General features: G+C 45.3%; 2 protein-coding genes across 11 annotated transcripts in view; both read left to right on the forward strand.

Moving 5' to 3' along the window:
- LOC120901593 (dachshund homolog 1-like) lies at window positions 1-24,932 on the forward strand. Its single transcript, XM_040309659.1, has 3 exons — window positions 1-668; window positions 22,316-22,479; window positions 24,821-24,932. The coding sequence occupies exons 1-2, from the start codon at window positions 349-351 to the stop codon at window positions 22,341-22,343; spliced, it is 348 nt and encodes a 115-aa protein (XP_040165593.1). The 5' UTR covers window positions 1-348; the 3' UTR covers window positions 22,344-22,479; window positions 24,821-24,932.
- The window catches only part of LOC120901592 (CUGBP Elav-like family member 2), a 293,066-nt gene that overhangs the window by 200,421 nt on the left and 65,977 nt on the right, over window positions 1-26,668 (forward strand). The window lies entirely within an intron of this gene.

Consider the following 26,668-nt stretch of genomic DNA (forward strand, 5'->3'; position numbering starts at 1 on the left):
GAGCACGATAGTGGCGTAGCAGGCCGCTCTCACGCCGCTAGTGTGTGCATTCCTGGCGTGTGCGCGCACTATTTTGTTCAAGTCGCGATCGATCGATCGAGCAGCTGCATGCACACAAAACGTGTATGCGTGTGTTTGTGCGCGAAAATCTAATTCCAATTGCAATTGTTCGGTGCCGAGAACGTTAGTGCATTTTGTTAAGTGATCGATCGCACGTTCCAGTGGGTGTGTGTGAGGGAGCGCACGTTCCAGTAGCCTAGTTCTGGAAGTCGTTGTCATCGACTGTGTTGGTGGTGGGCTGCTGCTGCTGTATAAGTGATCTGAAACGGAAACGACGCCAGAGTTGTGATGAATCAAACGGCAACGGCAACGGCGGCAGCAACGGTGGTGCATTACGACGAGTTGACATCACCGCCCCTGCTGCACTTCTACGGAGGTGGTGGTGGTGGTGGGGGCGGTGGAGTTGGCAGTACCAACCTGCCGGATGTAGCAACTTCGATTGCGGCCGGCATTGCACAACAGCACCGACTGCTCGGTACCACTGCGTCCGTAGCACCAGTTCCAGCAACTCCAACGTCAGTGGTACCGGCGGTCATTTCTTACACCGAGACCTCGCCATCTCAATCACCATTGTCATCATCATCGTTGTCATCTTCGTCCTGTGTCGAGTGAGTGTGAGATCCCCAACCTTGTGGGGATGTGTGCGGGATGATCATGTGATCTTGTGTGTCTGCGTGTATACATTAAGCATTCTTGAAGGTCCTGTGTGAGTTCGTCTTGATCCATACATTCACAAAATTTGTTGAAGTTCCCTTGCTGGAACTCTGCCATAGAAAAGTCACCCTTATTACGTACTTGCTGCACGTCGTCGTCATCAACAGCCACAGACCGGACGTTGAAACAGAAGAAGGGGGAGTGCTATAGACACTGCTGCGGTGGTGTGCCTCACGCACCTCTGCAAGGGAATGCCGAAAGCCGAAGCGATCGCTTGCGCGACAATGTCATTTGAATTTGAAATTACTCCTGGAACACAGCAACGCCGATCGTCGTACACAGCGACTGTGTTTGCTGTATGCGTGTGTGTTTGTGCCGAGTTTGTTCTGCGTCATTCGGTGTCTTCGGATACTTCTGGAGTATGTCAGAGGCAGAGTTCCAGGGGATTGATGTTGGATTCTCCAAATCTGATGTTCCCTGAGAGAGGAGGTTGTCCACACCGTGTGCTGGGTCGACTTGATTAGCGCCCGGGTCTTTAGTGTTGCTGATGCGCATCGAGTTCCAACCCGCTCCGATGTCCTCTTACACACACACACACCTCCACGAGCTCCAATAGTTCGCGAGGTGGTAATTTGAGCTGTGTTTAACAGATCGGTCACGAGTTTTAGTGTTTTGTGTCCAACCCTCTGGGCCGGCTATCCGGTGAACAAGTGTAGAGTGCCTGCATGCATGTTCTCACTGCCCCCCCCCACCCCCCCCCTTCATGGCAAGAGACGATGTGTAGCACCAGTGAGGTCCGAGTAAATAGGCGGTAAATGGACGTGTTTTGTGCTTGACTGCAAATGGAACAGCAACACTGATTAGCATCAGTGGTTCGTCAATATGCAAAGTGTCACGTTTTCAGCTGCATGAAGCGTTGGACGGCCGTTTTGCGTGAAGTTGAAGACATCTCTAGGCCTTTTTGGATATCCAAGACAAGCAGAGGCCGACTTGGAAGAGGTACTAGTACGTAGGTACTAGGTATAGTTTCAGCTACTCTCTGCTGTATTTCAATACATTGGACATTGGTTTCTGAACACACTCTGTACAACTTATTCACTTGAAAAGCTTGAACTTTAAGTTCCAAAATGTGAATTGTCTTCGCTTCTGGAATGAAAATCTTTCTTCACACATTTTTCCAGAAGACTTCAAAATGGGGTCAATTATAAAAAAGGTCTTGTGACGGCACGAAAAACGCTTCTTGACTGGCAACAGCAGTATCAGTTCAGTTGGCCGCGGGACCCCAACAAAAACCCTCCCGAAACGAAACGCAGACAATTTCACGGCCCATTGGATCGATTATGGGTTGTGGGTTTGGGTGCTGCTGCTGCTGTGTGCGCGCGCTATTTCTGCTCGTGACGACATTGTACGGCTCATTCTGTGTGTTCTTTTTTTCGTTTTCTTGCTGGTGTGGTGTCTCCTCCAGCAGCAAGACAGAAGCTGCCTCCCGTTTTCGTGCTGCAGTAGTGTGGTGGCGGGTTAAGATCACTTTCCACTCAAATTTCCAACGGGTCAACTCCACAAGCGGGCGGTAGTCTGGGATGGGCTGTCTGCTTGTGTGTGTGTCTACGGATGGTGGAAAACCACCGCGTACCAGACGTGCGTCCGGAAAAAGCGCTTAAAACAGCAAATCAGCAGCAGACAGACGGGTGTGTGGTGAGGTCACGGAAGGGTTCTCGAACCGCCCACCCGCAGCGCATTTTCCATATTTTCTTTTCGCAATCGATTCCACCAGGCTCTGGCGGTTTGGGTGGGTTGGTGGGCCCACCAGTGGGCGTACGCTGCTCGGACGCGCTTCCACACGCCACAAGAGCGAGCTGCCAGTCGCATTATGAGCGAGAATAAATCGTATTTAATGTTGGCATTTTGGGTCTCGTACGACTCGGGCAATTTTCCTTTTTTTCTTTTTATTTTTTGTTTTGGACGAGCGATGGAGTCCATTTATTGGAATAAAAATTCAAAAACAAACTTCTCATGTTTGTGCACCGCCCTTGGGAGGAGCTGTGTGTGCTTTGGGGATGAAGAAATTGGGATCCTAAAAATAATACCATCGCTCGCGAGAGCAAGGAGACACCAGAGGCATAAGTTACGATCGAATGGAGGCAGAAAAGCCAGAAGGGAGAAGGGAGGGTGTCGGAAAACTCATCCATACACACTTTACGTTTCCGATTCCGCCTCTTCCGCCACCATTAAGACGACTGTCTGCGAATAAAACCAAACCAAAATACAATAATCACAAAGAAATCTGAGATCGCTGTTTAGTAGGACGCGCTACAGCAAAGGACGCGGGAGAGAGAGACGTATGGTCGATTTTCGCGCTTCGTTGGTAGTGGAGCAGCCGGCCGCCCAGTGGTCGCTGTCCTCTCTGACGATGACTGTTTTGCTATGATGTTCAATTTTGTGGAAATGAATGGAAAGTAAATAGCGCCTGGCGTGGTGTGGTGGTGGTACCCATCTCGAGTAGAGGACGTTCTCTCCGTGTCGCACGGTGCGGTAAATATTATTTTTACTTTCCGGCGTTTTTGTTTTAAGAAGAGCACAGCACGCTGCTGCTGCTGGCACGTTAATTCCTAGACCGCGTTTTTTGTTTACATTCGCTTAATTTTGTTCAGGCTTGACCTTCCCGAATTTCCCCTCGAGTGCAGGTTACACATGATGGAAAGCTTTTCGCTGGATGATGAAGCGCCCGGGGGGAGGGGTCTGGTTCTAATGTTTTATTTTATTAGGATTTTCGGGGAAATTTGTTAGAAGGGGAAGCAAAGCAAAAAAGTAGCGCCGATAGAAACCTAATTAAAAATAGAAAATGTTTTTTCATGTTTAAGACCATTTTCAATCATCTACCTTCAAACGTGCGTTTGAGCCAATCATGTTTTATGTGTTTCTGTGCATTGATTTATGTGACGTTTGTTTATGTTTTTTTTTGCTCATTTGCCGCGCAAAGCAGAAAAACCAAACTGCTGCAACTGCGAATTAACTCTTTCGCCGATGATGAATCCCTCGGGCGTTTAAAATCTGTAACTCACCGTCGGGCGGCGGCTCAACCGGCGACCGTAAATTAATTGAGAGGAAACACTTTTATGAGATTTGTTTAAGGTTCGTAAAACACACTTCTCTGTGCTACACACACACACACACACGGCAAGTCGTCAAGTAAAAGACGGCACTGGGCTATGTCTTCTTCGTGTAAATTCGCCCGGACCGCCCGGCAGCTTCTGTTTGAAATTATGCATTACCGTTCATTACTGCTGCGTTGCGAAAAGTGGGTCATGTGTATATTAACCTATTAACGCGGCAAGGCAACAAAACAAAAATTGCACGCTCACTATAAACCTAGAAACGGAATACTGTGTAAGCGTACTCAGGTTCTATTGGTCGCTTTGAAGTGGATCGGCTTTGTGTACGTGATGCTAGTTGTTGTGTTCTTGTGGTTCTCAGCTATCACCGACACAAGAATCTTCTGCCTATCAGCTCGCTCCGTCGTTGTCGCGTTGTCCTCAATTGTGTATGCAAATTTTCCGTGCCAGCTTTATTTTCCCAGCCCATTAGATGTAGTCGCGGGCTTTAATCGCTGTACACGATGCGCTTACCACTGAGTAACGCTTGCTGTGCTAGTGTTTGATATATGTGCGTGTGGGTTTGATAGTGAAGCGTCTGTCTAGCTTTGGGTCCAAAGGTAGTGGTGGAATCTTTTTCAACGGCAAGTAAGCAAATAGCGAGGGACTGTCAGTACGTGCTATTGAGTGTTCAAGGAAAAATAACGTCAATAGATGTGTTATAAGTTTAGAAAGAGAGAGCAGCAAGTGGACACACCTTGGGAGTAGAGTATGACAACAAAGATCACGTTTGAAGTGGATGCTGCATTAGTCTGTTTGAAGAAAGGAGTGTCTTTAGTTGTAAGCAAACCTCTCTTGATACCTTGTTGTGTTCGAGCTGAACACAATGTTTCCAAAGTCATAAAAATGATATTGTAATGCCTTTCCTGATGCTTTACAGGGGTTTCCAGCGTTTCTCATAGTTGAGGGACACTTCCTTGAATCTTTCTTATGGAAAGTGAACTTCATATGTTGAAAATTGAACTCTATGGCACCCTTTATGGACAGGCTCCTTGGAAATTCCTATTGGATTTGTCCAACAAGGGTGCTATAGAGTACAATTACCCTTCACTTTAGGTTCATTTCGCATTGGAAAGAGTCAATAAAGTGTCCCACAGCTATGAGAACTCATGGAAAACCCTGTATCAAAAACATTACAATTACGCCTGAATGTATGCAATACGCACTGCAAAATTGGCTTACTAGAACCATGGTTAAGTTTTGCTCAATAATTTGGTTTATTTTGGGAAGAAAAGGTGATCTAAAGCCATAATGGTTGAATTCGTCGGCTTTTGCAATTCATTTTGTTTGTATTTTAACCAATTTATTCATTTTATAGATCATTTTTATGATACAATTAATATATTTCAATTTTAGTAACATTTCAATCCACACCAAAACTTACAAGCACGGTGCGAACAGCTGGCAAGCGATATGAATATGCTTGAAATCTGCCGTTCCGATCGTATGCAAATACTGTGATCGTTCCCTCCCTCAAGGGGTTTTTTGGGATGCACTCATGCACTTCGTCGAATCCGTAATGGATGAGCCGCAAAACGCATCAAGCGCGAAGGGTGTGGTATACACGCCATGCCCCATCATCATCGCCATGCCCTAGTAACATGCATCCGTCAATGTCTGCATCGGTTGTGCACCCGGTTGTGAGAGGAAAAATAGGAGGGTGTGTGGGTGATGCGGCATAATTGTAACATGTGTACTTGTGTGTGCGTGTGTATGTACCAGCGAATCAACAGAGTGAACGTTATGATTTGGCAGCAGCATATCTATCAGTCGGTGGTTTGAGATTTTATGACATGCTAAGGCGACGCAAATCGCTGGGCTGGGGGTGATGGTTATGCAAGAAAAGCGGGAAAATGAACCAACCCAAAAAAAAAAAAAAAAACGTTATCGTGTGCCAATTCATGGAGCATAAAAAAATCAAAACAACATTCAAATCGGAGCGTTTTGCTCTGTCTCTTTTGTGCTTTCTTTTTTGTGGTTGATTCGTACCTTCAAACCTCTTGCTATTGTTTTGCTGCCCAGTGCGCTGCACAATGCTTTGCACTGTCGCGATCATCACAAACGGTTGCATCCAAAAAGCTTCTCCACACTGTAGTGCTGTGTGTGTGTGTCTAACTTTTGCTTTTTGCCTCACAAATGCGGAATGATGCAGTTTTTTTCTTCTAGCGCTACCGGTTTACTCCACCGGGAAAGGTAAATTCACCTGCCTTAGAAGAAGCGTTGCAAAACCCCCCCGGTCGAGGGAGAGATAATGGGTGGTAAACCGCGACCAACTCAACCCGCACAAAACTCCCTCGCCTCTATTGGGATTCACCAGTATGGCGTTTTTTTTCTGTGTTATTACCGCGCATAATACACTGTTAGCGGGTTAGCAATGCGTTCGGATTGTTGTTCGGTAGGTTGGTGTCTTTTTTCACCCCCCTCCTGCTCTACCGTCTTTCGTTTTTATGCTATTGTTGTGGTCGGTCGCTGTGGTGGGAACAATCGGTTCGCTGTGGAGACTGTGCGAGAGAGAGAGAGAACGGGGAGCACACGGTTACCTATTTTATGCTGGCCGGGGGCCTCGCCGGGTCGTGTGTTATGTCACATTTCCGCTTCTTCGCGGGCAATGTCTGTAGCGGCACGGCAGGCCCATATTAATTTCCTCACTGACTGGGGCCCATCCAACTGTGACGATGGAGCGGAAGGGCTGTGTGGGGTGTAGTAAGTAAGGGCTGGTAAGAAGAATGGTGCGTTACATGTAAATTTTCAACAAGGTAAAACATGGTTTTCCGATAAGAAATGTTGAGTTTAAAACAAATTTTTAGACGACTCAATAGAAGAAGACACACTGCAACTGTTGTTCCTCAGTAAATCAGTTCCTCTTCTTGAGATGGACGGTAAAAACGATGATTTAAGCAGGCATTTAATCCTCTGCCTTAGGTCGTCCGCAATGCAACATAAAGCAACTATTTTAGTGGCCTTTTTGCGTAACCGCAATTTGACTGATAGCGAGAGAGAGGGGGAGAGAGCGACTCCGCCGCCGCAAAACTTTCGCCATTCGGTATGGAAGATACTTACTGCGTCGTCTTTCCGTTCCTTGCGTACTTAGCTTTAGTTCCAGCGAGGAGGAGGCAAGAGTTGCAGACACACGGGGCTGGGGTTGGCAGTGCTATTACTTACGACAACGACTCAACGGTGGTGGTTTGTGTATGCCGCACGCATAACTGGTACCGGCCTACCGACCATCAATTTCATGGCACTGGTTGTTGTTGTTGGGTCTATTGCGCTCATTGCGACAACTTTGGAGTTGGTGCGGCAGACGCAGTACTGTGTCTCCAACGCACACGGAATATCTCTATGTTTTTTTTTTTTTTTGTATGCACGTGTCTGTGTGTCTGTGTAGTGTGCAATGTTGATAAAGAGTTTAACGCTGTTGGCAAACCCTGAGCAAACGTCTCCGGTGTGCAAAACCGCAAAATATGGCGCGCTTGTGTATGTAAATGCCTGGTGCCTGGTGCCTCTTTCATTACCTGGCCGTCTTAATTGAAGCAAAAAAAAAGGGAAGACAACCATGGACCGCGTAGAAGAAGTGGGGGAGTTTTCACTTTTTTCCTTCTTTCTAATTTACTGTGACAATAATATGAGCCTGCAGCAGAGCTCCCAGAGAGAGAGAGCAAGCTCTGAACTCATCCGCTCGTGCAGGTCCCCAGCGGAACTCGCGAGTCCCGTAGGGGCTGTTTCTGTTTGCCAGAGGGCAATATGGTTTTCTATATCTCTTTAACTAACACGCTAGCCAGTTGGCAGCTTAATATGACTAAGCTGTGCTAGGGCTATATCGTTGCATAGTAACGAAAAATGATGCGGGAAGAGAGGGAGTGTTTTATGCAACTTTCTGTGCACGAACGAAGATCGAAGATAGCGGCGTGCTCAGTTGCTAATTGCTCTCAATCAGTGGTCGGCACTAGCCGAGTTGTATAAACTCCTAATTGAATTGTGTTTTTATTGTTTTTTTTTTTTCAAATTTTGGTATAATTTTGAAATAATCAGTAAATATCCATAAATTACGTAACGGCCTTCAAGTGCATTTTGACACGTTTTTAAATCTTCCATTCTCTCTATGTGAAACACATGTCATTCCAGAAGATGTACTCCCGATCCACCTGTGAGTGTTACGTAACACATGGACGATCCCTTTTATTGATTGATTGATTTTAAACAATGAAACATATTGTTTATCATAAGCTTGTCGACCACTGCTAGTTTAAAACGATCTTCTCTTTTCAACGACAGCGACATTTGATTGACACACGATAGAAAAACTGATACACTCATCAGCATGACGGTGTGTTTTAACTGTTTTTCAACGCCAAACGTCTCTCCTGTGTGGTCTCGCACCATCCGTCCAAAGAGGCGGGTGGCCAACTTGCACTTGGCTGACAAAAGTCGGCAGCCGGTCGTAAGTAAGTGACTCTTGGAGTTGGATTTTAGCGGCTCATCCCGCGGCTTCGCTTCCCAAAGGTCGACAGTTAAATGAGAGTTTCTGTGTGCGGGGGCTGCAAGCGTTTGTAACACCTGTCTCACACAAAGCCAACACACACATACATCTCCTCAGAAGACCATTAAACCGAGCCACTGTACCCCGCGAGCCAGATGCACACGACGGCTCTACAGGTTGCAAGCTGCACGGAGAGAGCTGCACGGTGGCACATTGCCACGAGCGGTTTTTAAGCTTTTGGGCTGGAAAAGGGGTGGCAAATGCCACCAAGGTGCATGCTCGTGTACCGTGTGCAACACCGTGGTATCTGTGGTGCTATTTTGTGCTTAAGGGAAAGAAGCAGATAAGCAGACCACCAGCTTGCTGGTCGTCTCTTACGACGGGTGTCTGTGGTACAAACGCTTGGTGCCGTGACCAGGATACTGGTGTCGGATAAAGGTTTGCTGATGACGTTCATGTATGGAGAGCGGGGGATGTAGGCAACAAACAAAAGGCAGAACCAAGAACAGGGTGGTTCAGCTCAGATGTTTTGGGAAATGTTAATTAAAAATACAATATTTTTTGGTAAACTGTGGATTTATTTTCATTCAAAGTCTAGAGTCTAGATAAAAAGCGATTGTTATGGTCCCCCCTGTATGCGAAGTAAAACCATCTCTGGCATGCATGCACTGCTGCTCCACTTCTGCACTTTTGTTTGTTGTCCTTTTTACATCCTCTTCTTCTCCCTCTCTCCCCACAGACAGGTTCATTACTAGCCTCAATGTATGTTTGGGCTAATTTTTATCTCTCACTCACTTTGACAATGTGAGGAGGTTTTGTGGCTCTCGGGCCATGTTAGTCACTTTCGCTTGTTGATATGTTACGGAGGGTTTGTTTTGTTTTTAACTCTTCCATCTGCTCTGTAAACACTTTTCCCTTAATCTCTCTCTCCTATACCTTCTGTGGATGATACACTCAGACAAGTGTGGAGACAGTTTTACAGTCGCCTCCGTCTACTAGGAGAAGAGACTGTTATTGTTATTATGACGAGATAAAGAAGTGACTGAACACCGTTCTCCCCGTTTGCGTGCTCTCCACACGGCGATAGAGTTAATTACGCTTTATGGCCGGCGGGATGTTAAGGAACTAGTGCTTAACGAAGTACGACCACCTACTTTTTAATCGTTTCGAGCGCTGGTCTGTTCTAGCGAAATTTCGCTTCAAACTTGACGATTCATCAACAGAAACACAAGACCCTCGTACGGGCAGGCATCATATTTCGTAATTAGATGTTTATGATAGTGTCGGTGTGTGTGTGTGTGTGAGTGAACTGTGAAGCAAACGTTAAGAGTGGAACCTCTCGTGTGGTTTGGGCGGGTGTTTTGCTCTTAAGTGTGCAAACAATCAAACACAAGTTTTCCCGCGCGGCGTGACGCGCGTGCTGGTGTCGTCATCCGCGTGCGTGTGCCAGGTGCTAGAATGATTTGGGTGAAGGCGAAAGGCCAAACCTCTCCACCACGACAGGTTGGACGGTGTTATTGTGTGTGTGTGTATCCAAGCAACCAGCATATTTATGCTGTCTGTCGGTTAAGGTCGGTCACCAAATGTGAAATATCATCAACAGTGGCGACGGCACACGACGAAGAAATCCCGCCATGAAATGCCCCTACTGAAAACGGGGGTCGAATAACCCTTGCCCCTGGAGGGGGAGAAGACCTAACCAACTTTCCGGAAGCAGGCGTAGAAGCGAATACGCTTCCGGCTTCTGTCTTTTCTGTTGGCGAAAATTAATAACGCTGGCGAGGAACGTCTCCACACATCACCCGGAGCAACAACACCCACACTCCATACAATTTGGTTTATGAGATGTGGTTTTTGGTGTGATCTTATGGGTGGTGTGCGTACACCGACGCTCTAAAAGTTATCACAATTTTGGGGTGTTTTTCAGTAAGAAGTTGGGGAGTCACTCCGTTTGATGTTCGGTAATTAGCCGGGCGCTTTAATAAGCTTGTTGGTGCGCATTTCTATGGTTATCTTTTGGGGTGTTGGGGGTTATGGTTCAAATTTCTCTCGGAGGAGTTGTGTTGCTGGTTGTGCGCTCTCTGCCGTGGCGTTTTCATATTCACAACCTGAGGAGCAAGAGCATAATTTACCCGAATGCGCTAGTCATCGACAATCGACGTCACATCCTACTCACATTCCTTCTGCCACAGCATTGTTTATTTTCTGCTGAAATCGAAGGAAAGAGAGAGGGAGATGGTGAGGACGAGTCTCAAAGTGCGTACGATAATTGCATTCTCGGACAAGACCTGTTCCCTCTCACTCTCTTTTCCACTCTCGTCGGAAGAAATTAGAAAACAATGGATAATGGGGAACGAGAAGACTAACGGCAAATGAAAGGCGCTTTGAAATATGAGAACACCTCACTTCACAAGCCGAGAGCTATGGAATAGTGATGGGAAAAATGAAGATTTCGTCGGAATCGATTCCGGCTAGCTCCAAAGTTGTCTGGAATCGATTCCGGATAGTAGGTCCGGAATCAGTTTCCGGAATCGATTCCGGAATCGGCTCTGGAATTGATTCCAGAATTGGTTCGGGAATCGGCTCCTGAATTGGTTCCGGAATCGGAATTTGCTCCGGAAACGAAATCGACTAAGGAATCGAAATTGCCTCCAGAGTCGGAATCGGCTCCGGAATCGGATTTAGCTCCGGAATCAGAATTAGCTCCGGAATTGGAATCGGTTTCGGAATTGGCACACTAATCAAAATCGGCTCCGACATTCAAAACGAATTCTCATTCAATTCAAAAACTAATTCTCATTCGAAACTAACTCCATTTCAGGAGTCAAGCCTGATTCCGGTACCGGAGCAAATTGTGATTCCCAGGTCGATTCCGAAGATGATTCTGATTCCGGAGCCGATTCCGATCCTGGAATCGATTCCGGAATCGGCTCCGGATTCAACCCCGGAATCGCCTCCGAAACCAACTCCGGAATCAGCTCCGGATTCAACTCCGGAATTGGCTCCGGAACCAACTCCGGAATTGGCTCCGGAATCGACTGCGGAATCGGAATCGATTCCAGCGTCAGAATCGGCTTCGGACTTGATTCCGATCACGGAATCGGAATCGAGTAGGTCCGATTCAGAGCTCCCACCACTACTATGCAAGAAGTCTTCCAACGTCATCGGGGCGTACATGGTTATTTGTGGAAAGAAGCGCGCGCCATGCGCTCTTAGGCTTTAAACGGAACCGAACAACTAACTAAATGTGTGTCAGTCGACGACAAACGGCGCAGCCAGTATGTGTGTTTGCACGTTCGCAAAGTGCACTCGTCAACACCTTTTTGCCCCGCCCCCACTGCGATTCTTCTTCTGTCTCTTCCCATTGCCGTCGGTGTATCGTTTTCTGCAAGATGTTGTGCAATTTAATCGCTTCTCTTGTGGATCACTTCATGATTGTTATTAAGTTGATCGTAAAGACAGGCAGAGGGTGTCTTTTTTGCTGAGCTTCTTGTAAAACTTTCGCACTTTAATATGCTCAGGAGTGGTTGCTATATGTTGTACGTTGAAGTTCTATGCTGTGTAGCATCGAACGTGAGCATAATTAAGCCACGGTTGATAGGCACGTGCGCAAGATTTAAAGCTCGTTTTTTTGCGAGTCTCGACACTCACACATACACTTCTCGTTAGCCTTAATTACCAAAGCCTCGTTTCTTCCGCCATTTTTTTTTTTGTTTCTTGTTTTCACCAACTAAGGAGAGAAAATTAGGACACAAACTCAAGGCATAGCTTTAACACAGTTTGTGTTGGATGCAAATTTTTGTTTGAAGTTTGTGTTTTTTTCACTTTCTGCTTTGGTTGATTTTGCCGCTTTTGGTGGGCAATGTTTTTTATTCAATTATAAACAAACCTTGTTGTTGGTATGCTTTATTTGGATTGAGATTGAATTGTATCGTCACAGGCGGAACAATTTTGCAAGAGAAGCACAAAAATCGCTAAATTTAATTAATTTCCAAGCGTCTTGATTAGCGTTTTAAGCGTTTTTAAGCGTACGTTGTAATTCGTAAATTCGTAAAGTGGACGAATTTGGTTACTTTTTTGTGACAAAGCTTGGTTATTAATTAATTACTGTGCCTGTGTGACCGAGGGCTGTATTTTATGACTCAATCTTACTGCTCAAACATTTGATTTATCGCCAACTGCCTTCACTATTCAGTAAGCGTCGAAGCGCGGGCCTCGTTAGTGGAATAAAGCAAACAATAGCAAAATGAAACAAAAGTAATGCAATATTGCATCCATTTTTGTTTTTTTTTTTTTTGGTTTTAACGACTTTACTGTTACGATGGGTTTGTGTCGAGTTCATTAAACTCTTTCAACTTCCTCGCCACTGGAACCAAACCACCGGGGGGGCTGTTGTGTTTGTTGCTGACCGCGTAAGAAAAGTGTTGAAAAAGTGTTCTTTTGTGCTTTTCAATTGACCGTATTGTTTTCGCGCCCTCCACACACACACACACACTCATATTTATCAACCCACTTGCAGTGCGGGGTGGAAAAGTGCACTTTTTTTGAGGGGGGGTCCCTTGGGGACGACGAAACACACCGCAAAAAAGTGGCGAATCCACCAGCGCATATAAACCCCCTTCCGAGGTGTGGCTGAATCATGGTGTTGTGTGCTCCCGCTTAAGTGGTTCTTGTCAGTCAACCAGCAAAATGTGTGATCGTAGTTTAACTGTCTGTTTTTTTTTTTGGGGCTGTTCCGTCGGCTGCCCACATTAAAGGATAGTGTCAAATGCAGATAAAACATTATCGGTAAGGCAACAAAAAAAAAACATAAAATTGCGGTCGCTTCGAGGGTAACAAACATGTGAAATTCCATGGTAAAAGAGGCCCCAAAACCAAACCTGGTGTGTGTACACATTTTTGCCTACCGGCCTTTTTTTACACCACCCGCCCCAGTGCTCCTTAAATACGTTGAAATTTTATGCAGCGGTTAGCAGAACAAGTGCAACAGAAAGCAACAAAAAAGAAACGAAAATGATAAATTCCCACCCAAACGCCCAACCGAGAACTCTCGTCACTTTCGTGTCCTGTCTGTGCGTTTGAATTTTAGTAACAAAAAATACCGCTTTTTTGGTACAAACGAAAAAAAAAAAATGAAACCCCTCATGGTGCAAATTGGTGTGGTGAAGTACTAATTTGCATTTTTGTGTGTCACTTGAGGGGTTTTTTTTTTAATTTATTTTTGTTTTAGTTGTGTGGAACCATATCTTCATCACGGTTCTCTGGTGCAACATGTGAAATATATAGTGTTGAGGTTTTCTGAAATAAAAAACCAGGCCTAAATATTTCCCTCTTTTTTATTGCTTTGCTTTGTGCCCATGTTGATGTGTTTTATGAAAATTTTGATAAACATTCCTCAACATAAAACTCCCCATTTTAGGTCCAATTGTATTCTTCCGGCGAGATGAGACGCGACGTGAGAGGGATATGCAATTTGGTAAACAGACTTGTAGAAATTGATGGCTTGATAATGGAATGTTGCACACACTGCTGTCAGCATGATCCATCTCGCGCACCGGAATGCGAAACATTCTTGGATTGTTGGGGGGGCCCACATTATGTTTTAAGGGTCGCGGTAGAAGACGCATCTTTTTAACGAAACCCCCAATGTTGGGCCCTTCCTGTTGCCACGCGCAACTACTTACGACTTTGTGGCGTAGCCTCACTGAGGTAATAATAATGTGTGTATTTGTTCTGTTTGTGAGCGAACCATTTGTTTGCAAAACAACCTGTCTGGAGAGGGGGGAGGGGGGTGAGAGGGAGAAGAGGAAGCTAAAATCATCCCAGACGGTGCAGCCGATCTTTACGGATTCGGAAGATGGCAATAAGTCTCTCCGGTGCGCCGCAGGTTTGAAGTGGGAGTTTTGAAACTTAAAAAAGAATAAGAAGAAGAAGAGGAAGAAGAAGAAGCGAAGTGTAATGTTTGCAAGATGTACAGGTATGTACCAACACACTGCTGGAAGACACTTGAAGTTGAAGTGGAGATGCCAAAGTTGTTCCAGCGGGTGCCTGCGCTGGTGTGCCTCCCTTCTGGTCTTGTATATGTGTCGATAGGAGGGTGTGTGTGTGTGTGGTTCATTAATCGTCAATTGTACGCTCTTGTTCAGTGCGTGAAGCGACAGGTGGCGCGGAATGGTACGGGCAAATGTACAACAAACGTAAATCATTAGCCACCGAAGCGGCATCAACAACGACTGGGATTACATCAACTCCTCCTGCCGCCTGTTGGTCTGCTGTGCGTTTGTGTGTTCTTTTCAGTGCTGATGCTGCACCCATCAAACAAATAGCGCTAAATCACTCAACTAAAAAAAAACGCCTGACAGGAAATTAACTAACTGCTTCTCCTCGTCTTGAGGGATCGTCATCGGACACACAAAACCTCCCTCATAATGTTTGCAGAGAGCATCTCCATTCATGAAACCGTTTTGAAATGGTTAAACTGTGGCAAACAGTCACACACACACGCACAATGGTGTGGTTTTTCATTCTTCACATGTTTCGTTTTGATATTGGAGCGGTGGTAGTGATTTGCGTTGGGAATGAAAAGCATTTTACCAAATTAGCAACATTCGTTTTCATCTGACAGAGACCCCGTTGTGGGTGGGATGCTGCTATTGGAGGAGGCACGGCGGCTACCTAATCCGAGTAAAATCACCTGTCAACCAGCTGACGACGATATGAGTTATTTTAAGAGCTCGGGATCGGGTTTGAAGAGAGAACTCCGTTTTTGTCATAGCAGATTTCATTTGATCCTCATCTTCACAATATCTTTTAATCAAATTTTCTGAATGCCTGATTAACTTGTGTTTAGACTAAAGATCAATTTAGATATTGGGTGAAATTTAATGCAAAATTTTGTTTGTTTTTTTTTCATTTTTTTTCAATTGTGTTTTCAGGATATTAACTTTTGAGACTGTAAAACATGTTGAAATAATTCATTACAATTTTTTTTTATTAAAATACTTAAAAGACCTTAAAACTTTGTTACTTTTCATTTTTCACATTTCATTGGAGAATGTAAATAATGCATCATTCAACAGTATTCAAGAAAAATTACATATTTCCACCAACATCACACCACTCCCATTGTCGTGCGACATCGCGTTCGTGTTGCATCCACTGCATCTTGTTGCACGGTGAATGCACTGCAACGCAACAAAATGCAACCTTGTATGTGTGTGTGTGCTGTCGTGCTTGTCGCTGTGTGTGCATACTCGAGTTTTCACACAGCACACGGCGGTGTCACCTTGAACGAATGCTTTCGGAAGCTTCCGATCGGCCTGCTCTGGGGTAGGTTTCATCTACTACAGTGCCATGGCGGGGGGAGCAAAGCACACCACCACGAGGCTATCAATTGTATTTTTATGCACGGTTGTACCTTTACTCTATCACTGTTGCTTTACATTCGGCTACAAAGCATGTGTGGTGCTGCATGCCCTCTCACTCTCTGCAGGCTCCAGCATACACACTTCCACCGGGTGGCTATGCTTTTGACGTAGATGATTTTACTATTCCATTCATCATCGGAGCTGGTCCAAAGGCGAAAGGCGAGCAAACCGGTTCACTCTGCCAACGTTGCTCTACTCGTTCATATTCGAGATCGAAAGCGCTGGTCGCGAAGACCACGACGACGGACGGCGGAACGCGTGATGTAAGCGCGGCAAACTGCATTCATGTCGTCAGCCGGTTGCGCTAGCTTTACATGACGGATCGGTTAGATACGTGCGAAAGAGGGAAGATGAAGTGAGCGGGAACCGCGTTATCGGTTAAAGTTTATGTGTGGATGAGGAGAAAACATGCGCTTTACAAGATCAAATTCATGTTTACTTCATGTGTTTATTTTAAGACGTATTCAAATAATTGAATAATGAATAATGTATGAAGCATTTGTATGATGCTTCGTTCAAATTTCCGATTTATTTATGTATGTTGAATAACTAAGTGTTTTTTAAGATATGTACTCACCAAAAAATCAATATATTTGTCGTTTTTTGAACCGACTCTTGAAGCTTCTTCTCTACGTGCCCCAGCAAGAGATGGTGCGTGTGCAGCATGACGTTTTCATCGATTTGCCTCCCGAAAGTCAACTGCTCTCTAAGCATCCATTGCACGTAAACACCCACACAGATACACACATTCACTGGCATCATTGCCAAGTGGAAGTCAAATTGCGTAGGTCATCAATTCGAAACGATCACGAACGAACGTGAGCGCTGCGTGTGTGCGATGCGTTTATGCTGTGTATGTTCGGTTCCTCTCCCCTTTTGCTTAGAGAGAAAGTGGATGAAAAAGCACATAACCCACCGCTATGCATCGGCGTCAAACTAGTGCGAAGAAATGGAGAGGGCTAGCAATGCAATGCTTCGCTCCTCCGGGCTCCTCTAGCACTATTGATTGCTGATTTATTTATTTTTGCTTCCCTCGGTTGCAGCCAGCCAGCCAGAGCCCCCGAGGCAAGTACCAGCTCTAGCAGCAGCATCATAGGGAAGCTTGTGGCTTGGGGTCTGTGTGTGTGTGTCTGGTTGGAGCATCATCTTTTTGAAGATGTTTTCCAACCAGCCAGTCAGAGAGTGAGCCAGACTGGCCCGCCAGCAATCGACGGGAATGAAAGTGGATGGGATCGGTAACCCATCCTCGGGTTCAGTGTGTGACAGTAGAATCAATATGGCTAATGTGTGTGTGTGTGGCAAGAAAAGAGGGTTGATGAGGAGAGAAGAAGGCATGTCTGTGTGTCATCTGTTAGTTGAGTTTTATTTCCTTGTTTTCCCCGTCCCGGTTCAACAAATGAATTAGAAAATGTCACAAAGGAGAAGGATCCGTTTGGTGCGCTCATTTTAGTGTGTATGAATTTTAAAAGCACACACATGTCGAACGCATTCATTGGATTCTTACACAGACTATTAGTAGACTTGTTCGTTTCTTATGGGAAAAGTGCACTTGCATTTGCATGCAAAATTGCATTCCCTTTGACCGAGGCAAAAACATGTTGGAAAAAGGGTTCAACCATAAAAATGCAAAATCTAATGGGAATCTCTTCCCAGCGACGACTGATAAAAGTGTAAAAACACGTTTTTTGTTTGCGCTGGTGCAACGTTTTCCGCTGACAAAACCTTTCTTCAACCGGCTGCAGCACAATCAAAACCCGCACTTTTACTGTCAGTGCAGTTCACACATGCACACACACATGCGTCATTCCCTTTTCCTCTCCCACCGCGTAGAATGTGTCGCGTTTTTTCGCCCAACACCGATCTCAACGGTTGTGCCGTTCACTGTTGTCACAAGAACTGCTGCGCCACCGTGCACGGATGGGGGAAAATGCAACAAATTTTCCCGCCCCACCACCATGTCTGGGTATGCAACCAGCAGTGGCAACGGAATGCTCCTCCACCATTACACCCCTGCCCGTGGCCATCTTCAGCCAGTGATGGGGAGGGAGATGTGCTGACTCAATTTATCTGACGCGCGTTTTCGCGTTCGATTGGCGGGTTGAGTGTATCGTCACGATCTTGTGCAAATAAAATTCTGATGAGCGAATGGGAAACTGCGCACCGCGCGCATCCTTTTGCACCAAGGAATGCCAAGAGTAGTTGTCAGCATACAATGGATCGCGTTGGTGTATCATTGAACTCTCTCGCACTTTCGAACAGCTCGATGTTTGAAATATGTTTGAACATGTGAAGAAGTGAAATTGACTGCGCTTAATAGGGAAACGAGTTTATTGCGCTTTGCACTCCCGGGCGTGTAATGGGTCGGGAAAAAGGGGTAGGTGACTGTGATGGAACAGCTTTTTTCCCTTTTTTTGCCTTGGTGTGGATGCATTTTTTGTCGCCTGGGGTCTTTTTTTTCATTCTTCCCTATCAAATTGTCATCCGTCACTCACTTGCAGTAAGTGTTTGATGGGTTTTTTGGATGGCGCTTTGATACTTTCGCACTGATGATTGGCATGCATCGTATTACACTACTCCTCGATTGGTTTGGGATCTGAGAAAAACACTCTCGGAAAAGCTGTTTTGTGCTTATTTTGTTTGCGTAAATTGTGCTCTGCTCTGTGGAACAGTGGAGGACAGCGGATCAAACAACGAGCAACAACTCCTCGATGAACTCATTGATGCGTGGAAAATAAATTATGACTGGATGGATTTATTTCAGCTGACTGGTTTTTGCGTGGCTCTGAGGCTGGTTTGTTTGACTAGTATCGATAATTAGCAGTTGACTGTCGTGCTGTTGTGGTGTCGATTGGAGCAGCAGCGCTCCCGTTTGTGAAATGACTAAAAATAATTTAATTTACATTCATCGAGCGTGTGTTTCAAGTTTTGGAAGCGAGGGGAATCAGGAAGCAAAGGCGAGGGTCATTTTATTATGATTTCGATCTCTAATTAGTGACAGATTGTAGCGGGATTGATGCTTTGCTCTCTGGCTAATTGATAAGCAGCGTGAGCTTTTAATTACTGCTGGTTCCAAGGTAGAGCAAAGGAGGTCACACGTGCGGTCCTTGGTTTGATGTATTTAATGGCTGGAAAAATGTGGTCGTTGGTGTAGCATTATCATCATTAACTGCTACGGGATATTTCGTGATTGTATTGTCAGCTTCTAATTATGAGTTCTTATCATAAGGTGGGTGCATCTGGATTAGTGATGTGCTCTCTGGAGCGCACACCCACCGCTCCTATCCGACTCAGACTATGTTTTAGTACGATTCCTACTCCGGCAAAATGGGAACCATTAGTTCCGCGAGGAGTCGGAGTCGTAGTTGTCTGTTTCGGAACCGTTTGGAGTCGTCCGGAGTCGCCGGAAGACATCCGGAGTCGTTCGGAGTTGTCCGGAGTTGTCCGGAATCGACCGGAATTTGAATCGGTCCGAGCCAACTGGAGCCGTCCGAAGTAATGTGCATGTGATCAGGTATTTCATTTCGTAGCGTTTGTTGTCTTTCACTTTGCGCGTACATTTCGTTTAAAGACCTTTGTTTCGAAGGCTGACTCCGGACTCCAGACGACTCCGACTCCGGACGACTCCGACTCCGACTCCGGACGACTCCAACTCTGGATGACTCCGACTCCGACTCCGGACGACTCCAGACGACTCCAACTCTGGTTGACTCCCGATGACTCTGGACGACTCTGTACGACTCTGGATGACTCTGGAGGACTCTGGACAACTCCAGAGGACTCTGGAGGATTTTGGAGGACTCTGGACGACTACCTCCTGGCGTCTCCGGAGAATGCTGGGTGGACGTACTTTTCAGAGTCGATTCCAAAATTATTGGAGTTGGATTGGAGTTGGATTGGAGTCGGCTTCGGATATTTGGCAACTTTACTTAATACTAATTTGGATACATCCTTATGGAAAATAAGGTCTCGCTAGGAATTGAAGCATTTAGCTATTATCAGATAATCACGCATTATCCCAGCCCATGTTTTATGGGCATGGTTATTCGATGTTATTTGAATGACATAATCAAGACATCCTAAAACTCGGCGTTGACTGACTTGACTTTTAAAAAAGATACTTAAAAATAACCAACGACGTCAAACGAAACAGAAAATTGCAAAACACTTCGACATGCATTACATCATCGTTTTTGGGATCAATATCCAGTAATATAACAGATTCTTTACGGAAGATTGCGTAACAACTGCCCCTTCAATGTTATACTATTCCATTTTCACTATCCATCAGCGCCCGAGAGGGTCAATTGGTAAGGGTAAAGTATTCTTTTTAACGCAAACTAGGCCTGCGTATCGATCGTTAAGTGTTTGGCACCCCTTCTTTTCGCCTGGTAAGGTGTGTGTGATGTTACGGTCGCAGTGCTAATCAAACCCCACTTCTTCCTGCCTGCAAACATTCCACACAGACATCCAGTTATCTTGTTCGCAGCAGCATCCGTCACGTAGTATTGATTTTCTGTAGCACACAAAAAAAGGAGACACTCTGCACTGCTCTGGTTATCGCCAATGCGAGCCACATCCTAAAATTAGCACCTTCTTTTCGTGCGATACTTTGACTAGCGGCAGCCACACAACAACAACAGCTCGATCGTGTTGAGGTGCGGTGGTAGGATGAGATTAGTGACCAGATTCTGGGCGCTCGGAGGCTGTGCTTATGTACCCGGTTACTTGTCGCTTGGTGGGGTTGGTTTTTTTTCGTGTGTGCTGTTTTTGTTGAGTTTTATAATTAGCGTCCTGATCGTAATGGAATCTGTGGTTTTCCACCAGCTCGATTTGTACACCGTGTGTCTAACACAACAATTCCCTGTGTGTGTGTCTGTGTGCTTGTGTGTAAATGTGTGTGTGTGTGTCCTGTGCTAACCGAGCTCGTGTAACACTGTCTAATGCCTTCGAATTGTCGTCGCAGATCGAATACTTAAGGCGGATATTGATGCTCGGATCGGTCGCGTCCCGGTTTGCAATCGACAGAAGAATCTTCCCTGTCCTCACCACCACCGTGTCCCCGTGTCTTGCTCCGGGTGTTCTTTACCATTCTCAACTGTTTCTAAGCGTCAGCCTAAAATTAATTGCACCATTAGCTTTTGGGAACTATTTGATTTGTGTTCCTTTTTTACGTTGTCGATTTTTTGTGGGGCTCTATTTTTATGCTTTTAGTGCGGCCTCGTGGTATGTGGTGACATTTTCCCTCCGCCTCACCAACACACCGAAGGCTCCGGTCCGAAGAGGCGGTGACGTTGGTAGGCGAATCCAACCTACGACGACGAGAAGACTACGGCGAAGATGACAATGATGGTGATGATTAGCGAAGAAAAAGATCGCGCAGCGAAACGATCGATCGCGTGCGCTGACGATCGGGAAAAGGAGCCCCTAAAAGGTGTGCGTGTGCTTATTGCTGTGCTGCAGATGCTGTTGTACCCACCACCAACCCACCACCTGCTTCTTCTCTGCTCACCGCCGGTGTAGGGCGTGCGCGGCACTGTTCGAGGTGCGCGCCTTCGGTCGGGTGTGAAGCAGTGCTCGCGGTTCATTCCACGATTTGCCGGTTCGAAGTTTGCATCGGGACGTTGCTACCGGTACAGCACCGTTTGCGCGCCCCCCCAAAACGAGCACAAAGTGCTTTGATTTTGTAATTTGACTTTGCGCTTCTTAAGCCATTCACTTGAGCCGCCGCCGGCGCTTGAACGAACGAAGAAACAGCGGCCGAGAGACAGAACGAAATCAAACGACAATTTGGAACATTAATAATCGTGTGTTTGTGTATGTGTGTGTATTTGTGTTTTTTTATTTGGTGTTTGTGTTTATTTGTGTGTTTTTATGTGTACTTTGAGCAAAGGGTTACGTTACGAACTCAATTGGTGTCATTTTCTCGTTCTGTTTGTATTATATAATTTTTAGTTAAAATTTCATTTGTATAAAATTTACTTTTAACTATGCAAAAGAAACATAACAAAATGATAAATTATTAAAAACCAATTTAACCACTAATTAAGAACGAAAAAATGAAACAATAACCCTTCGCTCGTTGAAAAAGAAACAAACAAAAAGAGTAGATAAGCGAAACAAGCAAAAAATAGAATGTGCAAATATCAATATGTAAAACGGTATTTTTTATGTGCTTCTGTGAATGATTAACGATCACTGGACGTAGCCATTAAAGTGTGTGTCTCTGTGTGTTACATAAATCAACCCAATCGAGGCGAGGGTGAAACTAAAACTGTATGTGTTTGTGTGTGTATAATAGATAACAAACCCAGCTCAATCGAGGATGATTCCATTCTGTGCAGTGTATGTGTGTGTGTTATCTAAAAATCAGACATCCCTTTTTTTCTCTCCCTCGCTCTCGCTCTCGCTCTCCCTCTCTCCATTATCCTTTCGGCATTTGTTTTTCACCATTAAGCGTGCCCGTGCCGCCGGCTGTCGTTATATATTATTTATTTATGATTTATCTTTGTCGTGTGTTAATTGAGTGTAATTTTCATCCTCTGCAGCGCCGCCGCGCCCAGCCTTTCTGTGTAGCAATCGTCACCACCACCACCACCACCTCCATCAATCTTTCTTGTGCTATACTCTCTATCTCTGCACCGTCGTCTCTACCGAGCCATCATTATTCTGAATGTGTGATCGTGTGTTCGTGAATGTTTTGTGATATGAGGTTTGGCGTTAATGATAGAATGATTACAGCGCTGCGAAAACAAACAAAAAACAAAAATTATTTATCAATAGTCTCGTTTTGATCGTCGCCCGAGAGATATATGCAAAACCCCCGAAAACGATGGTGCATCCAATCAAAAACACTGTTCTGAAATAGTTTCCCGATAGATCGAGAGCCGCCAGGAATCGGCACATACACGCACAGAAGAGAGGGGAAAAAACAAGTGCAACCGATATCAATTGTACTGTCGTCTGGGTGGGTAGGGGTTGTGTAAAAAGAGCGGCTGTTGCGTTTTACCCCACCAATTGAGGTTGGGCGGGAAAAATGTGTCGAAAAGCGAAACGCACACTCACCTTGGGGTGAAATAAAATGCTGGAAAAATATCAATAATTCGCCCCGAAGCGGACAACATTCACACATAGACAGTGCGATAATTGTGTTTCATGTGTGTTTTTTTTCCATATTTTTTTTTTTCCTATTGAAGGGAAACGAAGAGCAGGGTGCTCGAAGCGGAAGAAACGTATGTGCGTGTAACACCATTACGGGGAGGAATGTGGGGTATGTGTGTGCAGTATGTTGTTAATTAACAAAAATTATCAACCGTGCGTATGATTATAATGACACATAAATCAATGTTGGTGTTCTTTCTGCTCGTCGCCACCCATCCCTACCCGTGCATAACGCTCGCGCTCGGCCTGCCGGCCGGGTTCGGGCTCGTGCGGTTTGTTGGTGAAAATTTGGTGGAAACTTTGATCTTCCTGTTGCTGTGGTGAGACCACACGGCTGTGTGCATCTTTTTTTGTTTGTTATTGTTGCTGTTCACATTAAACTGTTTCATCACACGCAGTGGCGTAGAGAGCTGGATGTGATGCTTCCTCCGCATTTTATAAAAAAAAATAATAACACCAAAAAAGGTGGTGGAAAAATGAACATAATAAGCAAGCTGCGTGAAAACGCCTGAAATGAAGATGTGATGTTTGTCGATTGAAAAAAAAAAAAAACAAAAAAAGTGAAATAAATCATTCTCATCACCGATATGATAGCACCCCCTTCGGTGCAGCCGAATGCAGAGTGAATGAGAGGAGTACGTGTTTTACTTCATTTACCGTAGCATAATTTGCCTATAATTACGTGCGTGTGTGCACGTAGCTTGGAATTGCTTCATCTCCCCCCTGCTGTGTTCCCAGCATTACTCATCCAGGACGATTTTTTGTGTGTGTCCACACAACACACCGTGTGATTTAATGTTTTGCAAACACGCAAAAAAAAAATCGCAACCACATTGCCTACGAAAGGGAAAAGTGAGCAAAAATCGTACTCCCATAAACAAATAAACAAACAAATAGCTACCCCTCAGAGTTCGGTGCGTTGATGCTTGATGCTTTTGCACAAGCATACAGTAGAGCAGGGGAAGCTGCGTTTTGTGCGCTTTTGGTTCCGCAAACTAGTTAACAAACCACCTAAACAGACTTTTTTGTCAGCCCATTCTGGGGTCTGGTTACACCGATAATTACTATCTCTTCCTTCTGTCCAATGCCAGACAGGCGCGAGGGCTGAATGCAGAGAAGGATGAGCGGTAATAGCAGTAATGGAACGATATGTGTAACATAATTATTTTCCGCTTACTGCTGGTAGCTAACATTACCGCAACGTGCACCAGTGCGCCATCATCAAATCAATCATGGCGTTTGTGCTTCGATCAACACAACAAAAAATCCCTTGTGCCACCACGCTCGCTGATTTAGTTTTGTATTACAATGTGCTGTTTTTTCACCCGCACCCCGTCGACTCTCGAATGGTACATTTGAAATTCAACTGGTGGAAAATAAATCAAATATGGTTTTTTTTAATATGGGCGTTGTCTGTATATCCACGTGGGAGCGTTCTGGCCTGTTTTTCTAATGCTTTTTTATCGGCTATTAATTGAATGAAAAATGATATGCATACCAACAACTCTCAAACTCTATTCTCTCTGATGCAACATAATCGGTGCTCTGTATGTGCGTGTATGTGTGTGTGTGTTTCTGGGAAAATGTAATCAATGGTAAAATTCTAAACCACCACGATGCGCGTTCCTATGGTGCCTATGTGTGCCGATGAAATCTATCGGGAACATTTGCTTGCGACGAACAAAACGTGATAAATCAATGTGTGTGTGTACAATTGCCCGTTTCGCACTGTGCTGTAAATCCCCAAATGCCAATTCCGAAATCATTTTGCTCTTTTCGGTGGGTGTTCTCATCGGTTACCCGTTGTATCTGTTGAAATTGAATTAAAAAAAATGTAACTACGCGTCGCGTGTGTTTGTGTATGTGAAACAATTGGTTGAAATCATGAAAAGTCGTACAAAATCACCCAGCAGTCCATGTGGAGGAGGAGTGGGCGGGGGAGGGGCCGGAGTTGGCCCCATCTGTCCGCTGCGAAATGAGGAATCCGCCAAATCGTACCCGTCGATCAGTGCAGCCTACTGGTTGCCGGCACCGACGCCGACACCATACCAAGTGCCAGGTTAGTATTAGTTTGTTGGATGGTGTGTGATTATTCCTATCCAGAACAAACAAGGTTGTTAAGATTAAACGCACCGCTTTTAACAACTTACATGTTCATACAAACAAGAACTAAACTAAAATCGAGAAATAACTCGCTCATCAACTTACAAGATTTGAACCCACGACAGGTGTTGTAGAAAGACGCAGCGCATGTCACAGCACCATTGGACCACTCTCATACCGTAGCGTTAAAACTTCAATATAAATCACACAAGGCACACACTACCGTTCAACACGAACCAAACACAAACGAGTGCTTAGCGCAGTCTCACTCTTCTGAAGTACATTACCTTTTTGGTTGCACCGGATTTGAACTGCAATTTGCCAATTGCTGCACTAAAATGCATATTAATTTATTCTCCTCTTGCATACCTAACCCAGCCTTCAAAAGCGAACCCCTAATGTCCTTACGCTCCATTGTGTCCCCGAAAACCTCGAACGAGACATTTCTCCTCTATCCGGCCATGTAACCATTCGGTCTCGGCGCGAATCGGAAGAGGTCGTAAAAATTTCAATTTGATCTGACATTTATTTCATTAGCGCTCATTAATTTAATGACGTACTCATCGAACCCTCCCGTCGGGCAACGGGCCAAGTTACACTAGGCTGCACTTTCTTCGCCTTTTCTTCTCACACCGACATCCGATGCTTGGGGTGTCGGTCCTTGTCCCCTGCCGTTAGCTCTGGATGAAAACGAAGTACAACAGAGGACACCGAAAGCACTCGGCGTCGTCCTTTCGGCTCGATTTGTTGCCGCTTATCGGTAAGGGCGATTATTGATTGCATTTGCTGCCGCTGCGCTGGCTGGGCACTAATTATTATGCACTTCACGGGCACTGGCTGTGCAGCGGGCGGGCGGGTGGGACGTAACATTTACATGGACGAATGCGCTGAAGGTTGAAGAATGCTGGGGGAGGAATCGTAAGAGGGCTCTTTCTCTCCGGAACAGTGGCAGCACTTGTCTCCAAGGAGTTATCTTTAGTTGGGATGGGGCAAAGACACTGCAAGAAGTGAGGGTGGTACTGTTGCGGTGCTTCATTACGACTATTGCCGCACCAGTAGCGGTGGGAGCAGAAAGGAGAACTTACCAAGAAACACTCGCTCTGGCATAGTGTGCCGTCTTTAATGAGAATTTGCCGAGGCAGAGACACTCCTAAGTACTGCAGAGTTTAGCTCTCGAAGAAGCTAAGGGAAAGAAAAATGTCTTTCTAAAGACGCCGGCCAGCAGCAGCAGCAGCAGCACGGTCACACAGTTACGAGAGGTGAGAGGATCCTTATCCCTGTCGTCCTCCGGAGTCGTTGCTGCTCTGGTACTTCGCGTTGAGTGGAGTTTAATGAAAATGACTTCCCGTCTTTGTACGTTTTTTTCTTCTTCTTGGGAAATGCCCCTGCAAAAAACAAAAAATCCACCCTCTCTTGTTTCGGGAAGAAGACAAACTTTGCGACACTTTCCACAAAACGGAGCGACATTTTCCTCCTCCGTTCGGAATCTACATGACACACAGGTCCATGGCGCAAAAAAAAAAAAAACAAAACGAGGAGTTCGTTCTTCTCCAATCGGTTAAATTAGTGCGCTGCAGAGAATGGTCGTTCCTAGACACTTTGCTACGGCAGTACCATCCCAACTAACCATCCCACGG

The sequence above is a fragment of the Anopheles arabiensis genome, chromosome 3, assembly GCF_016920715.1.
Source record: "Anopheles arabiensis isolate DONGOLA chromosome 3, AaraD3, whole genome shotgun sequence".
Taxonomy (NCBI): domain Eukaryota; kingdom Metazoa; phylum Arthropoda; class Insecta; order Diptera; family Culicidae; genus Anopheles; species Anopheles arabiensis.